The 16,648-nt window shown below is 41.3% G+C and overlaps 1 protein-coding gene across 1 annotated transcript; it reads left to right on the top strand.

Moving 5' to 3' along the window:
• The first annotated feature begins 840 nt into the window (after positions 1–840).
• LOC140949722 (NACHT and WD repeat domain-containing protein 2-like) lies at positions 841–14,061 on the top strand. The gene is made up of 15 exons (XM_073398859.1): positions 841–949; positions 1,427–1,596; positions 1,742–1,826; positions 2,668–2,749; positions 3,470–3,525; positions 5,652–5,754; positions 6,642–6,785; positions 7,090–7,249; positions 8,553–8,707; positions 9,266–9,431; positions 9,929–10,039; positions 11,016–11,390; positions 12,123–12,260; positions 12,966–13,143; positions 13,805–14,061. Exons 1-15 carry the CDS (start codon positions 841–843, stop codon positions 14,059–14,061), a joined length of 2,289 nt encoding a protein of 762 aa, XP_073254960.1.
• Positions 14,062–16,648: the final 2,587 nt, after the last annotated feature.

Below are 16,648 nucleotides of genomic sequence, written 5' to 3'. Positions count from 1 at the left end.
GAGAACATGCGCCGCCGACAACTAGAGCCATCGCAGATCTTTACCGCCGGCATGCCTATGAAGTTGAACTCGAGTCACCTTCGCAGGCATTGAGGCGGTAAAGACTGGGATGACCAATGTTGCCGGCCACTTCTATTCTCAATCGGAACAGTATCCCAGGCCCTCCTCGAATAAGCGACCCTCCCCTCCCCCATCACTTTCTTTAATAGTAGGAATGCAAGGGAAACGTAGCCTGTGAGCAAGCTCTTCAATTGCAGCGAGCAAAGCAAGCTGCGAGAGAACGCGCCCCTTGCATTCGTGTCTCCGGTCGCGTGACTTCTCGCTACTCTCCCAAATGCAGAGAGGAAAACCTGTTTCTATTGCCACTTTATTGATAACTCTGAGTGTAAATCGTATAATGGGACTAAGGTAGTCACTTGATTACCAACCGGGAGCACTTAATAAGCGTCCTCCTAGATTAACCGCCCTCCTTTCATTTATAGTGCTCACCGTTTTAGCCGAAATTTTTAACAAGCGCCTGGGCGCTTATTCGAAGAAATGGTATAGTTCCAATGCCGACCGATCATTGATGATTGTTCCTTACTTCAACTTAGCGCGGGTCTTCAACACGCGTCGTACCTTGGAACACCTTGTGCCCTATTTGCCCTCGCGTTTGTGGCGCCTGGTCATTCTAGGGATGAGGGTGGTGGAAGATAAAGCTGACTTTTTTTCATATATATCACTGATATTCTCCGTCTCTTTGTTATTGCAGCGATTCTTGCCCAAAGTTGATAAGGCATCTCTTTTAATGCCAGAACGATAAAACTTGGATTTTTCATCGACGGCTCATTAGAACCAAACATGGGGACTGGTGCGTCAAAAAAGCCGAAAGTGGAAAATAAACAACTCAAGCCTGCACGCAGTAAGCTCATGGCAGCGGTAGCCTTGGCAAAGCCAGGCGCAGTTCCAGGTTTGTGTTCTTTGTAAATGATTGCCTTTTTCCCGGTTTTCAGTGACGTCACTGATAGGGAGCTTTAAACTCTGAGGCGAAAGTGAAAAGTGGTTGTACAAAGATTTGTGAAGATCAATAAAGAATCCCGCAAATGTGTTAGCAAGAGGAAACATAGGACAAAGTTGCGAATATCGGATCTAATAAAGCATGGCTACCGTAAGCGCGAATTCAGCTACCCTTTACTAAACACACCCTGTAACAAAGTAGTACTTTGACCCCAAGGGGGTTACTCCCTTTAATAACCTATATGGGGAGGCTTCGCCCGAAAGGGGTATAGTTTTTCAGGCTTCAGGTCATATGGAAGGGTCGGGATTTCGCTAGTTGAAGTATATGAAAGGGTTGGGAAATCTGTTATTTCGGTCTGTAAAAAGGCCAAAAGTAGAGGTATAAAATTAGCACACAGGCCGAGTTTTACCTTACGCTTCTCTTTTTTAGCGCCGGGAATGCAGAAAAAAACAACAATCGAAACGTTGTGGAAGGAGCCAAGACATGAACGCGGCAAGTGGAAAGAACTCTTGGAGAAGAACTTAGTGGACTTTGAACCTGTTCCTCTCGATAAAAATATGGTGAATACATTGCTGCGAGGAAAAACGCTACAAACTAAGGTGAAAAAAGTTTTTCTGTTTGAACTATCATCTTTTAATTTAGTATTCTTAATGTATCTCTTGGTGTTGCGCTCGATTGTGTTGTAAGGATCGATATCGTGTAACTGTACTCAGATATATATCTTTTGTTCTAACTTTGTTTTAGGCTTCCGATATTCGGATCATTCGGGTTTTCATCAGCTCAACCTTTACGGATACAGCGCAGGAAAGAAACCTACTTATCGCTGATGGTACATGGCTCTTTCTTCTTGTTGTTTTCTTGTTGTCAGACATTGCCCAGTCCCCAGGCCTCATTGTTCCGTGTGGCTTATGCGTTTCAAATCTGACGTGGTCCTTTCGTCTCAGATACGTCACCGAAATTTATTGACCCAGAAGGCCTGGGAAGACGCCGTACAGGGACTAGGCAAGATCAGACTGTCGATAGGCTGGAAGTCAAATTGCTCCAAAAAAACCTCCCTCTCTGGAGAACTTCTTTCATCTTATTTGAGCCTAACCGGGAAACTTCCTTTTTTTGCACAACTATCCTGCCAAGCAGGCTAAAATAACAACTACTAAAACAACTACTATAACAACAACTAAAATATAGTGTGAAAATTATTTGTGAAACAGAAAACTTCTCTAAGCCTGGAATAAGACTTGTCCTCTTCGCATAAGCGCCTATTTTCACATTTTCTAGTTGCATTAGGTATCTCATACGTTTCTCTCAGTTGTCCGGCACGCTTGCACTCAAAACAAGATGGGAAAATTGTCTCGCAATCAGTTAGATGTAGGTGGTTGCGAGGACTGAGCCCAACCCGAAAAATGACTTAGTCTTCACTCGTATGTCATATGTTACTGATCGCCTCTTACTAATTCTACCAGAGAATTCTTTTCGGTAAGTTTTTTTAACGACTCGATCGACTTCGTGTCGCTGACCGAGTAGCTGGCTTGTTTTACTTTCTTTCTTGCGAAGTAAAAAAGCCAACTGTACGCGAATGTCAGAGCCGCAATACCCAAAGAGACCTCTACTAGTGGGGAAACCATTTTTCGCTGTTGGCTCAAGAAATAATGGCTTATTTTCTTCTTCACCAGTCTATCCGTACTTGAAACTGTTCGGAAGGAAATATGGATTTGAATTTGCGTCGTCGGAGATGCGCTGGGGGATCAGAGAGGAGTAAGTGTCCGCAAACTTGACTTAAAAGTAATCTCTTGACTGTATGGCTTAGCAATCAGGTAAGCATTAGTCCACATTGGCCTAAATCCCCTTGGACGCCTTATGAAGTTTACACCACCCAGTATTACTTGTTGCTTCGCTATATGGTCCTATATATAGTGATATGGGTTAAGCAATACTAACAAGGGTTAAGCACTGAAAATTGTGATTAAGGTTAATCACTGACTATAGTGATTAGGGTAAAGCCCTGAAAATAGCGATTAGGGTTAAGCATGCGCACTGACTCGAATTTGTCAGCTTCAAATCAAACCATTTCTTGCCAGTTAAACGTAATAGTATAAGTGACGGACTGCAGACACCACACTCCGGGTTCGATTCATACCCTAATTTCCTTAAAAATTAAAGTGACTTACACTTTCATGAACAGTTACTGAGCAGTAATTTCAAGAGACTTAAAAAATTTCATCTAAGTGTAGTGTGGAAGCAATAAAGAATGATGCGTTGTCCAAGGGATTTAGGCCGATGAGATCCGATACTGAACTACCAATCAATTCTTTGGTGCTTATTGTTTTCTTCACCCACTCACTCTTTCAGGTCCTCCTCTGATCACATGACCTCGATAATTTGTATGGCCGAAATAGCCAGGTAAATATTTATGGGTGATGCATGCATCTCACTTATGATTACACGTGACTTACCGGCCTGTTTTCTTTTTCACAGGTGTCAAAGAGAGTCGCAAGGAATCAACTATGTTGCTTTCTTGGGTGATAAATATGGTAGGTTGACTTAGCTGATTTCTTCTGCTGTTAAATTGTCATTTTTCAAACATTTATTGGCATCAAATTTTCACAAATCATAGATCGTTTTTTAAAAGCTACAGAGGGGTGGAAAGATTTAGCTTTCAAGCGTTCCTTGTTTAAGAACTGTTTGATTCTAAGTAGAACAGGCGGTGATTTATCTCGGCATCTGACAGCGACGAACATAAACAACCAATGCATTTCCGAATTGTCCCATGCCTCTGTTTCGGAGCGAGGCTTAATGCGAAGACATTCATATGAAAATGATTTTTTAATCTCATGCAAATAAAAGTCATTTTCAAAAGAAATATTTTGCACTTTGCTTCGGTTTGAACGTGAGTAACTCGGTAGTGGCCTGGACTACAAGAGAGAAGAATGGGCATATCTGGGGTAAATTGATTTAAAAATCACCGCTGGCAATATTATTTCGTAATATAGAAACGACTCTCTTATTTTGCGCGCGCGTTTTTTCCCTTTTATTGCGTAACTATTCGAACGGCAAATGCCACTCTACTGGAATTTGTCTTTGCCAAGGAAACGAGTGCATTTACTGCGAAACTTCAACTAAGTTACGGAAGGTTTCAAGAAACAATCAAAAGGTATGTTGAATACCCGGCCAATCTGATAACTGACTCCTTCACTCCTTTTGTCCTTTAGTCAACGAGTCCGAATTGTACTTGCGGAGTCCTGCAGTCACCCAGTCATCAAGTGCATTTCCTATACCTCCTCATTGTTGAAAATAACACCTGTGTAACATTATATAGTTCGTTCCTAAAACCTTTAATCTTGTAAACATTGCTTTCTCCTTTCACCACTCATGAATACATACATTAGTGAGGCTTTGAAGTACACCTCAAAAAAACTTAGATGGCGTCAACTCTTAATGTGCACTGCTTCTGCTGCACAAAACAAGACAATAACGGGATTTTTATTACTACGCTGTGCAAATTTTAGGAGAACCAAAAGCTAAAGCGAGTTTACCAAGAATGACTGATTAGATTATGTGACATACATTGCTGCATAGCTCCGCACCATATATGACACGCCTCGAAAAAAAACCTTCTAGCGCAAGTTTTTATTATTGCTCTCACGTAATCACGTAAGTTTCAAAATAAATATGATTTTTCTTTTAAAGGGTAGACTTTATGCGACTCAACATTTTACTGTACCCCTGAGTCAAAAGATCAATTGTTTAGAAACTGAAGCATGCTTTGATTGTGCAGTTCAGTTTTCAAAGTATGGTTTTGCGCAGGTTATGGGCTCCTGTTTTGCGTTTCAACTTGCGCGCACAAGTTTAAACCTCTGTGCGCGCACATAACATGCGCTATTTGATTGGCTTAGATTTGCGCGCGCAAATTCGCCGTTTGTTATGTCACAAAGGGAAACATTTCAGTTCGTCAACGAAAAGTCTCGTTTCAGGCGCTTTTTTTGGAAGAATGAAGAGTTTGCTAAATAACTCCTTCATAGAAACTTTTTTAACGCCTTAGCTTCAAGGAATAGAAACGTGTGACAAAGAAGTATATGGTAGATTGATGTCTCATGTTTATTTCGGGTCCTTTGTCAAAGATTTGTAGAGTAACTTTAAAGGTGATTCTACGCGGGAAGATTCGCAACGGCGATTTTTATCGCAACACAGCGTCTAGGTTGCAATTTGTTGTTGTTGTTGTTGTTGTTGTTGTTTTTTGTAAAAAACCGTCGTTGTGAATCTTCCCATGTAACATCACCTTAAGAAAATCGTTGGGTGCTTTGTTCTTAGCATGTCTGCACTGGGGAATTTCGTTTTGGCTTCTCTTAAGCCCCATTCACATCAAAAGCTGTTAAGTCAAATACGGTTTAAATTTTCTTCTCATTGTACTTTTATTGCTGGCAATTTAAGTGCAATTATGTAACATACTAAAGATCATTTGAATTCTGTGTAGAAGCCTGTGTTTTAGTTTTCCGTCAATGTTTTTAATTTTTTAAACCTGGCTTTAATTAAACATGCTTAGTTAGTGTGACTAGGACGTTAGTAAGATACAGGGCTTGGATATTACAAATAATTTGCAGTAACGATACCAATACAAAGTACTGTTTAAAGGCTTCCTTGTTCAATGTTTTTTTTGTAGGGTTTCGTCCTTTTCCATCGCGTATTGAAGCAAGTGAATTTGAGCAGCTTCAGGCACAAGCTGAAAAGGACAATGACCCGGATGTTAATCTGCTCAGTGAATGGTTAGCTTGTAACTGTGTTTGACTAGCTTTTTATTCATAACTATTATTGTAGCGGTTTTATGTTGAGATGTACGCTAATAATGTACTCCTAAGTACGTTTTTCACTACATATGGGTGCTGATTACATGAACCGCTGCGCCCGGTTTGGCGAGCTCGCTCGCTTTGCCCAAGTGACTTTTATCCCGGTATTTCACGTTAGTGGGCTGACTGGGTTGTCGCGTAATAACAAAGCGATTTCTTTTGCGTTTTTAACGTGCTAGGATCCTAGCAGCGTAACGTTTACCCAAGAGAGGTTCACCACACTATCGGGGTCTATGCCTTCCACCCCCCACTCTGGCAACAGTGTGGGTTCTTTTACGTCCGAAAAGAACCAGATTAATGAAAGTGTTTTGAGACAGAGCCATGGATTTTCGTCCTTATCCGAGATAACTAGATATGTAAATCTTCAACAAAGGCGGGACCTTTTCCTTAGTTATTTTAGGATTCCCAGTGCTGCACCAGCGCTGGACCAGCCGGGAATCGAAACCGGGCCTACCGCTCAAAAGTCTGAAACTCAACCCATTAGGCTAACCAGTCAGCGGTAAGTATAGTGCGAACTGCTCTGACTAACTGACTACGAAACATTGTTTCCAAGCTTAGCTAGGCCCTAACTAGCCAATCAGCAACGGAGGCAAACAATGGAATAAACTATCCAAGTAAAGCCGATAACTAGTCTCCTTCGCAGCAGCTCGGGCCGCCTGAGTCACATTGCGTCAGGTCAGCGAAGAAAACGGTTGCCTTGGTTCTCCATTAGAAAGTAACCGGACATTTTAGAAAGACAAAAACAGGAACGAAATTGCGATCTGCCTTCTCTTAAGGGGCCATGTAATTGTGTCTCTCATTCCCAGGTTTGATTTAAACACAAATCTGGTACCTCATACATACATCCTAAAGCCAAGCAGTCAGGCGCAACATGGAAAGTGGTGGGATATATTCGAGAAGTTACAGATGACTCTAAGAAAGGCGTCACGCTGTTTAAAGGACAAAGAAAGGTATTATTGTGCTATTTTCCCTTGTATTAAAACCTCTTAAGTAGTCTTAGTAAGCTGAGCAAAGGATTATTCAGCGTTCTCTCCTATTCGTTCCTACAGTGACGGGTTGGAGGGAACCCTGGGAACGAGGTTGAACCACACCCATGTTTACACCCACGTTTAGTGACTGGATTCCAAGTCCCCCATACGAGCAACTCGGCCCAGCTTCCGCACTGAGTTCCGCTCGCTAAGAAACTTTCATTAAGGGTCACTCGAAGAATGTCTGGCCACGCCTTCAGAAAGCTATCTTCTTTTCTATGTTTAGAGCAAAGTGGTACACAGTATCAGTCACAGAAGAAGAAGTCCATCGTGGTTTACTTAACATGAATAACAGAGATCAAAAGACGTTCTGTTATCGCAGGAAAATCATTAATTTAGACAACAACTACCAAGACAAACCTGCAGGAAAGTTTATTGACAAAAAGGTAGGATCGACAATCACTTAGTTTTATCTTAGTAGGCCGTGTCATCATTAGATACCTTTAGATTCTAAGCTTAGACGACGATTACGATAACAAGATTTAACGTGCTAGCCGTCCTCATTTTACTACGGGTTTTTAGCTAGAAACGTTAGAAGTTTTGTCAATTTATGCGTCAGTCAATTTCAGCTGCGCCCAGCCCCCCTTCCCCCCCCCCCCCCCCCCCCACACACACACACACACACACACACACACACACCGGGCTGAACCCTGGGCATTAGCATTTTTTTGCCTTGGATGGCAATTTCCTGGTGCAGGGACTCTTGAGCTGTCAAATCCCCCGGGGTGGGGACGAAAAAAGAGGGCAAATGCCCCGTCCTTCATCAACACTGCAACACTTTCCATTGATTGCACAGTCGAGTAGTGCCATTTTAAGCATTTTAATGTGCGATTTCTTGTTTAATTTAAAGTCTGCCTTTGTAATAGCGCTATTCTAATTAAGACCACTCCGCAACGCATTTTATTTGAGTGTCAATAAGCTTCGGTAAAACGTGCAACTTGTTAGGTGCAACATTGCCGCAAAACGAGTTAAATAACGATGTTGCGCGTTTAACCCAACCAACCTCGTTCAAACTTGTTAATAACCTGATTTGTTGAAAAATAGGTTTGATGTGGCTGGTAAAACGCGCAACATTGCTTTTCAACTCTTTTTGCAGGAATGTTGCAAAACAATTTGCACGTTCTTGTTGCCCATTTTACCGTACCTTTAAGAGCCACCCTAGGGGGAGGTATTTCTTGGAATTCTTGATGGGGGTGTGCCACCCGGTTCTCCAAATCCTGACGCTATTTCAGACCAAAAAATGTCATTTTTCACACCCGTTTTCAGACCTGGCCTCTAAAATCCATCCCTGTTTTCAGACCTGGAGGTGGTCACAAAACGCAACATACACGTTTACATCGACAGAAATAATGTCATCATTGCTGAGATTAGAACGCCAACAGAAATATTTCTTTCTTATTCATTTATAATAAAACGACGAACATATTCATACACCATCGTAGTTTCCTTTGTAAACCACACCCGATTCCAGGCCAAAATGGGCAAAATCTATACCCGTTTTCAGACCAAAACGGCGCTAAAACCATACCCTTTGGGACGGCACATACTTGTATGGCTTATATAAGGGAGTACCCCCCCCCCGGGGGAGCCACCGCAACTATGTGTAACACTAGATAAGTGATAGGAGTATAGTAGAAGGTTCCATAAAGATAGATTCAAATGTATGTTTCTCTCTAATTTTATTTTAAGTACAGCGATGGTACTATTGACAGTGAAGCGCAGAGGTTTCTTCATAAACTAAAGGACGAAAAGGTACCAGGTGCTCTAAATCCTTCAAACATTAAAAACTATACAGTAAACTGGGGTCCTGGAATAACACTGGAGCAACATGCAGATTACCTCAGGTTAGTTTGGGTTTCAATACATTTTGCCCACCCGTTTTACCACAAGAGTCAACTATGTAGACATTTTTGTCGTTCTATCTTTTGAATCTGTGGCGGTGTGACCTTTCACACAATACCTCTTATTTAGAATGTGGTTGTAACTTTTCAGATCCTATGGTGTGACAAATTAAATGAAATCTATACGGCACCTGGGAAGCACTATTACAAGCTTTTCTTTCTGGCGCTCGCTTCGCTCGCATGCTCCCAATCTCGCGAACGCCAAATTCGTCGGAAGAAAAAACAAATACAAAGACACAAAAAATGTTTGTGGATAGGCTGCATTTTAACCTCCGTCAAGCGGTTGTGGCAACAAACTCTAGTCGGAATGGCCAAAACGGCAAAAGGTGGCCCGCCGCAGTATAGTAGCTGCGTGAACTCTGGCATTTTTATGTTTTAAGCTATTTCGTTAGAACAGTGCATTTCGCCGAGATGTTGCCAATCGGATGAAAGCGTTTCTTACTATCAGTCGTCATGTTGCAAACGTTTCTTTCTACTGATCTAATTACTTTGTTTTTAAAGAGAGTTTGGCGACCATTTCTGTGACCTCATGGTGCAGTCAATGACTGAAGCAATCAAAGGTGGTCACGTGGCTGATGACGTACTATTTGAGGAGGTCAAAAGTCATGCAGTGTTTTGCCTGGAGAAAGCTGCGCAAGTGTATGGAAAGGATGATATTCTAGAAAAGGTATCGAAAGTGAACTTTGAGCACATGAAAATATATTAAAAACAGCAAACTAAGTATTTCGGATTTTCTAGTCGATCCCATCAACGGTACGGAGAAGCATCAATGTTCCTGAAATTCCGTGCATTTCCGTCACGATTCGAGCAGTTTGTTTTCCCACTCGCTTGCATGAGGAGCTACAGTGATTCAAAGTAACAATAGTGTTGTATGGTTATATGAGATAAATTTTTTTTTTTTGTAAGGTCGCTGGGAATCGGATTCAAACTGGTAGGGCCAGGGTACTCTAGCCAATGAGCCACAAGAGACTCATGGTGTGCAATTCCATTGACTAGGTGCAATAACCGTTTGGGTACCATACTATAAGACCATTAACCCCACAATACATGTCTGAGGGAGTTATCCACAACTTCCTCTTTTAGACCCGGCTTTTATTCGGAGCCTCGGCGTCTTATGGAGAAAGAACTATAGCTTTACATACATATTTATCATGTTTTTCCTAGGTGAGTTCGTATTTGACCAGCGATTCCTCCACGCCTTTGGTGATTCATGGTCCTTCAGGTTCAGGAAAGACAAGCATCATGGCAAAAGCAATAGCTAATGCTGTGGCATCGGTAATGTACACCGAATTATACTCTGATTTCTAATTCACCATGTAAATTGTATAGCTGATAGTTAAAGGATGTGTGCCATTGAATTTATCAAAATTCAAACAGTTACAACTGCCATGAAATTGAGTTAAACATAGAAATAAGCTCTCGAAAGTTTACAAAAAAAGGTATAACTAACACAACAAATATAAAAGGAGACAGACATGGACAAACTTGAAGAAAATTGAAATGGATTTCACTTTCACTTTTTGGAAACTTCTTAGCCTAAAGGTGGATATCCATTGTCGCGTAATTGTTCCGTGTAAACGCGCGTAAATAAAATAGAAGCAATGTATGAAAGGCCACGCATAAACGTGAAAGTTGAGCGAGGTTCAACTTTTACGTTTTCTGTTGACCTTCCATACATTGTCTCTATTTACGCGCGTAAAATTTATAACCGGCCTTTCTTTCTTCAAATCTCTGGTAGTTAGACTTCTGTGCAATATAATACTCATCTCCCTCCTACCCTCCATTCAAAGTTGTTCCTCAAAGTTTTGAGCACGGTCTTGTATTGCTTGCAACTTTGATAAGGGGAGGAGAAGGGATCACAAGCACAAGATCATGGTTTGGCCATTTAAGCCAAAATAAGGCACAGTGTCTCAAGCACTTTTGCACTTGATTGTAGCAGTGGCCACGCAATTGGTTTTATTAACAAAATGAGCCAGAAAACACAGTCCCTTCAATTACACGACTGACCCTTAGAGAGCTTAAGCAAAGATGTTTCTGAGCGACGCATGTCAAATTGAGGGACTTTTTGTATTCTTCGTCAGTTATTATGCCTAGATTTTTCGGAGAATCGTCTCTATAAGAGTAAAAACGCTTATAAATACTTATTTGGTAGCGTCAAGGCAAATTGAAAGGGAAAAAATGCCTCACTTCCGGTTGACGTTCGTCGCTCAAAAACGTCTTTGCTGAAGCTTGCTATCCCCATTCCATGCAGTCTTCAGATGCAGTGATAATTTATCGTTTTCTGGGGACCAGCATGGATTCCACAGCCGCCCGGCCTCTTCTCCGATCACTGTGTATCCAGCTAAGAAGAATATACAGTAAAGATCCCAATGGGGTTGCCAACGATTTCAAGACTCTTTGCGAAGAGTTCATCCAAAATCTAAAGCTTGCAACCAACGGACAGCCCTTATTCCTGTTCCTGGACTCCTTGGATCAGATGACAGATGAAGACAATGGACGCAATTTAGAATGGCTTCCTTTTGAGTTGCCTTCCCGCAATGTCAAAATCGTGGTGTCTACTTTGCCCGAAGAAGGAGGATGCTTGAATAAGCTACGGCTATCTTTACCTGAAGAAGGACTAGTAGAGGTAGGTTAATTTGTTGGATAGAATGAGGGTACTTTGGCGAGTTGTCGTGTGAAGTGTGTGACAGGACATTAAGTAATTATTTCTAGCTGGTTGCTCTTTGAATCACGAGGCCTCTATGCAAAGTTTGGTTGAAGCAAGTAATCTACACTGTCTCGGTAGAGGAGTTTACCTAACATTTTCGAGAGATGTGTGTATTGTAGAGAGTCAGATGACGTGGCGAACCACTTTTCTTAGTAAAAAAAGGTCCAAGAACCACTTTTGAGAAACCAAATTTGGAGGCGTTTCATTTGAGGCTTCTTTGAGAGGTATCGACTCACAAGCTCCAAGTTCTCATAAGAACACTGCTTGCATCTATACTAACATTAGTAATAACCAAAGGTTATGGAGTGCGGGCGACAATGATCGCGGGTCAAAACGCTCTTGCTCCAAGGCTGTGCTTTCCGTACGGTTCACGTGATAGATGGTCAAAACACGCGTGATCAGATTCCCAGTGATAAAAGGTCCAAACGTCTTGTGCATTCCATTCATTTTTAGTGGAAGTCCAAACAAAGCTGGCTACATACATGCGACGCATACGTGATGGAAACCTAGAGCTTAGGATTGCGGGTTCCTCCTGACACCCGCAAAGCTTCTTATCTATTGTTTTTGTTTTTATGCTCTTAGTCCAAGTTTCGAGGCAAAAAAAATTCTCGTGTACACAGAATAAGCTCAGTGTGTATGCTTACTTTCCAGGTCACTAAGATGTCCGCTAATGATGGCAAAGAACTCCTTGAATCCTGGTTAAAAGCCAGCAATAGAAGTCTGACTGCTTCACAAATGTTAGAAGTCTTAGACGCCTTTAATGAATGCCCTTATCCGCTATTCCTCAAGGTTTGCAAGAGCCCAGCACCCTCGTCGCAATTACTTTATTATGTTTAAGTTGTCCGGCATCAAAGGGGAAACAATTCTAAGCAACTTGTTTTGGGTGGTAAACAAACTTGCGCACTAATAGGAACTATCTCCATTGAGCGTCTACCCCATCAGTCAATAAGTGTCTGAGTGAATTAGACATTCAGTCATTTATAAGATTGCCCTCGCACGAAATTCCTTTTGCTCGCAGACTTCCGCACAATCTAATGTGACAGTTGGTCTTCTATAAAGGCTCTCTGGTCTGCTTTTCCGATGTTCCTCAATCAGCTTAACTCTTTTGGCTTCACTCTTTGCTGATCCCATCCGCTATTGCTGGAAATCTTACTCTGCTTTGATTGGCTGAGCTTTTTTAATAATCAGTGATATCACCAAGCAATCATTTTTTTTTAGGAGTGCCCGCAAAGCGTTAAAAGAAAATAAATTCGAGTGGAAAATGAACTTTATCTGGTAATCCAAGTGGTCTTTCATGAAATCACATATTTCAGTTGATAAATTAATCGACAATTCGGCCGTTATTAGAAAATCGATGATTAATGTGCTGGCGCATCGTCTTCCCAAGGGTGAAATAGCCAACTCCCTTTTTACGTTATATATGCTATCTTCTTTTGTGAGGACTCCAGACGTTTCTGAGAAGTCCTTTTCCTTCTCTTTATCTCTTATCTTCAGATTGCGTTTGAGACTTCATGTACGTGGACCTCTTTCACTCCAGTTGATGACATCACTCTGTCCAGGACTGTGAGACAACTCATCGATGACATGTTTGACAGGCTTATTCGTATCCATGGCAACTTGTTGGTTGATCACGCCCTGGGATACCTTACAGTTGCTAAGTTTGGATTAACAGGTTCAATTTTGATTCTCTTGTCATCTGTTAAACTAGTTTTTTTGTGTGTGTGCGAGGAAACGTTTATTTTTTATCGCTGCATGTCATTTTACTGATTACTATTTTTTCATCCTATATTTACAAAGCTGATCTCATTCATGGACGACAGTGATGAAAATAGCAAGCAAACATAGTTTGCATTCATGCTTTTCCATGTCATATCTGCCCGTCTGTTTTGTTATCACTGCATATGTACTTCGCAAAGTCATTGATGACTTATAAACAATATCAAACAAGGAAATAATTACCTTGAAGGAGGTTTGAATATTCGAAATGTGTTCCCAATTCATTATTGTATAGTGTAAGGGAAGTTTGTTTTAAATTATTCTTCGATAGTTAATTTGTTTTTAGAACAAACAAATTGATTTTTTTTTATTCACACATATCGAATTCAGTCCAGAACATTCGACTAAACCTTGTTCGTTCACTGGAAAACACTTTTCTACGTGTTTGATATCTTCCTTAGAAATATATCATTATTTGACAATCGAAGTAATAATCCAATCAAACATCAAACATCACTCGAGAAAAAAATCGCCGCTCTTTGTATAACAAGCCCAAATATCAGTGTTTGAATACCGCTCAAGACACTCCCCCTCGTGTTTCTTGTCTTACTTCGCAGCCAATGAACTAGAAGATATACTGTCATGTGACGACGAAGTTTTGAATGACGTGTACCAATGGTGGGAACCTCCTGTGAGGCGGCTTCCTCCGTTGCTGTGGGTCCGCATTCAGACAGACCTGGGACCCTATCTTGTAGAGAGAGGGCTTAAGGGAGGCACACCCGTGTTGTCATGGTATCACAGACAGTTCAGAGAGGCGGCTGAGGAGGTATGGAGTTACGTACTTTCTCTTGATTTTGCTCCGAATGCATCTTAAACCCATCAACGCCTCATAAACCAAATGAATTAAAAGCGCTTTTAGAGGGAAAGCCCAAAGGTATTAAGCGATATTTTTTCATTAATAAGGTCTCATTGAAATGATTATTTTGACCAAGCAATATCGCTTGCCTTATAATATCTCTACTTTCAATTAATGGGACAGGGACATTTTTATAATCGATTTATGTACTCTTAAAGCAGTAAAAACATAAAAATATCATGTCCCAACAGCCGAATCTTCATACTTTAAAGGTTGTTAGGAAAGCCTACGTCGACTAGAAAATTAGTTAATCATGGTGGGAAACTCTTATTTTTAACAATGAAGTACCTGAAAACAAGGACGAACTAACTGGACGCAATTCCTTGTATGGATAAAGAAACTTTTAAGAATTTCTGTGAAAAGGAATAAGGCAAATACAATTGGCTCTAAAAAGACAGATCCTTTTAAAAGGCACCGAAACGTGAGTAAAGAATGATCTCCGAGCCGGACTCTGCAACACTTCTCTTGACTGCGATTTGCGCTCGTATATTTTCATCATCTATTAAGTGTGTGGTAAAATTCAACTTTGATAATGAAGCTTTGTTCGGAGATGTAAATTATCATCCACAAAGCATTTTGTATGCTTCATTTTCAGAGGTTTGTTTCTGATCCAGAAGTACGGAAGAAGCGTCACGGCGCCATTGCCGAGTATTTTATTGGCCGCTGGGCAGGACAACCTCTACCATACGTGGGGAAAGATGGTAGGGGTCATTATACGTTTCTGGGAAACTGCCCACCTACCCCTTCCCTAAGCCAACATTAACACCAACGTCTCAGTTAGGGCAGAATGTTGGCTTAAGGGAGGGGTTGGCGGGCAGTTTACCAGAAACATATATGGTATATATGGTAGTTACTACACAACTAAGTTGTAAATAAGTAGGTTGAGTTTGATCGTCCGGGTGAACGTAGTCCTCAACAGGACTGTTGTTGTTGGCAGTGACTGACGTTTCGACAACCTGTGCAGTTGTCATCTTCAGAGTCAAAGTGAGTTGTATCACTTCAGTTGATTTGATGGTATTAAACTCTGGTTATTGGCCTGATTGGTCAATTAAGTCGCGATGTTATTGGTCGTCTATCGGTTAAGCCGTGATGCTATTGGCTATGAAGACTCGTAAATGTCATCGGTGCGTTTCAATCCGTCTATTGTCGCAATTAAACAGTCTTTTATTGTTACTCAAATTGTCAGTTGTCCAGTCGTTCTCTCGTGGTTAATTTTGCTTGATTCCGTCAAAATTATAGTCAGTAAAAGGCAGTGTTTTTAGTTGTCACAAGTAACAGCTTCGGGCCATTGAGACCATGTGACCGTAGTAGTATGGTAGGGACCGACTTATCCTTTTTTTGCACAGGAGTCTCATTAACTTGAAGCAGGAATATATTTTGGAAGAAAGGGAATTCTTATACCAGAAAACTCAGAAAAAATTCCGAACTCCAGGTGAGAATCAAACTCACGACCCTCCGAGTTCTAGTTCGGACGTCCTAACCACTGAGTTACTGGATACTCTATGGCTCTATTAACGCCGATGACGTCATAAACTTTTGTCTTAATCTCATGAATAAAATGAGGTGGATTATCATTAAGAGAAGGTCATGTCCTCTTTTTAGGTGGACTAACCCGTTTGGACAAGTTTCCTAGTTATTTTAGGACTGATGAATGTCTTGATTTTCGATTTATTCATGAAATAAAGACAAAAGGCTATGGCGTCATTGACGTTAATATATTCCCGCGCAAGTTAATGAGATTCCTCCTACTATTGACCGAAAATTATCCGGTTTTAGGAGCATGAGGCACATAGGAGTGCTAGTCCTTCGCAAGGTTAACCCCCAACAGAATGTCCTAACACGCGGCGTCTCATTTTTCTCGCTCACCCTTCCCAGCGTAGTTTTCGTCAACGTTAAACGTTCGCATGGTCCATTGCGCGGAAATCATTGATCATTGATCGCCCGCAGAAGTCGCGCTTTCCAAACACTTGAGACCTTAAGGAACGAGGCAGGCTAATACCCATTTATACTCCTGGCCCTATTTGCTCAAAAGTTGGATAGGGCTATCCACCGGATAATAGCTATCCAGTGGATACGTAATAGGAAAACCAATTGCACTATCCATACAATGTATAGCGCTATCACCTTTTGAACAACTGGGACCTGTGTGAAAAGACAGAAATTAGAGGAACGTTTCTTCTTAAGGGAAAAACACAACAGCAATGCTTGACCACGGAACTATAGATCCCAAGTCGGAATTCTTATCGACTACACCCCCACTCCCCCACGATAACCAGTTACCACAGTAAATTTTTGTGTCGTCATGTTTTTGTTTTGTTTTCAGGTTTGTCAAAAACAGCTGATCGCAAAGTTGCTTCTCAACCACTCGTGTTAAACCAGACGTCCTCCAGCGACACAAGGTAATAAACAGTTTAATTTACACCTTCAACCAAGGAGTCAACCCTAGAATATCATTCGATGTTATCCTATAATTTCCAAACTTTGTCGAAACAACTTCAGTCCGGGCCATAACCATTTTTGGATACTCGATGACGCCATCAATAAT

This window comes from Porites lutea, chromosome 10 (assembly GCF_958299795.1).
Source record: "Porites lutea chromosome 10, jaPorLute2.1, whole genome shotgun sequence".
Lineage (NCBI taxonomy): Eukaryota > Metazoa > Cnidaria > Anthozoa > Scleractinia > Poritidae > Porites > Porites lutea.
The sequence above is the reverse complement of the archived record's forward strand: the minus strand, read 5'-3'. Positions and strand labels throughout refer to the sequence as shown.

Bases quoted from the DNA above. Each gene is read 5' to 3' on its own strand.
- LOC140949722 (XM_073398859.1), top strand. From the start codon at position 841: ATGGGGACTGGTGCGTCAAAAAAGCCGAAAGTGGAAAATAAACAACTC. The intron at 950-1,426 runs GTTTGTGTTCTT...TCTCTTTTTTAG, and splicing joins AAAGCCAGGCGCAGTTCCAG to CGCCGGGAATGCAGAAAAAA. The intron at 1,597-1,741 runs GTGAAAAAAGTT...ACTTTGTTTTAG, and splicing joins GAAAAACGCTACAAACTAAG to GCTTCCGATATTCGGATCAT.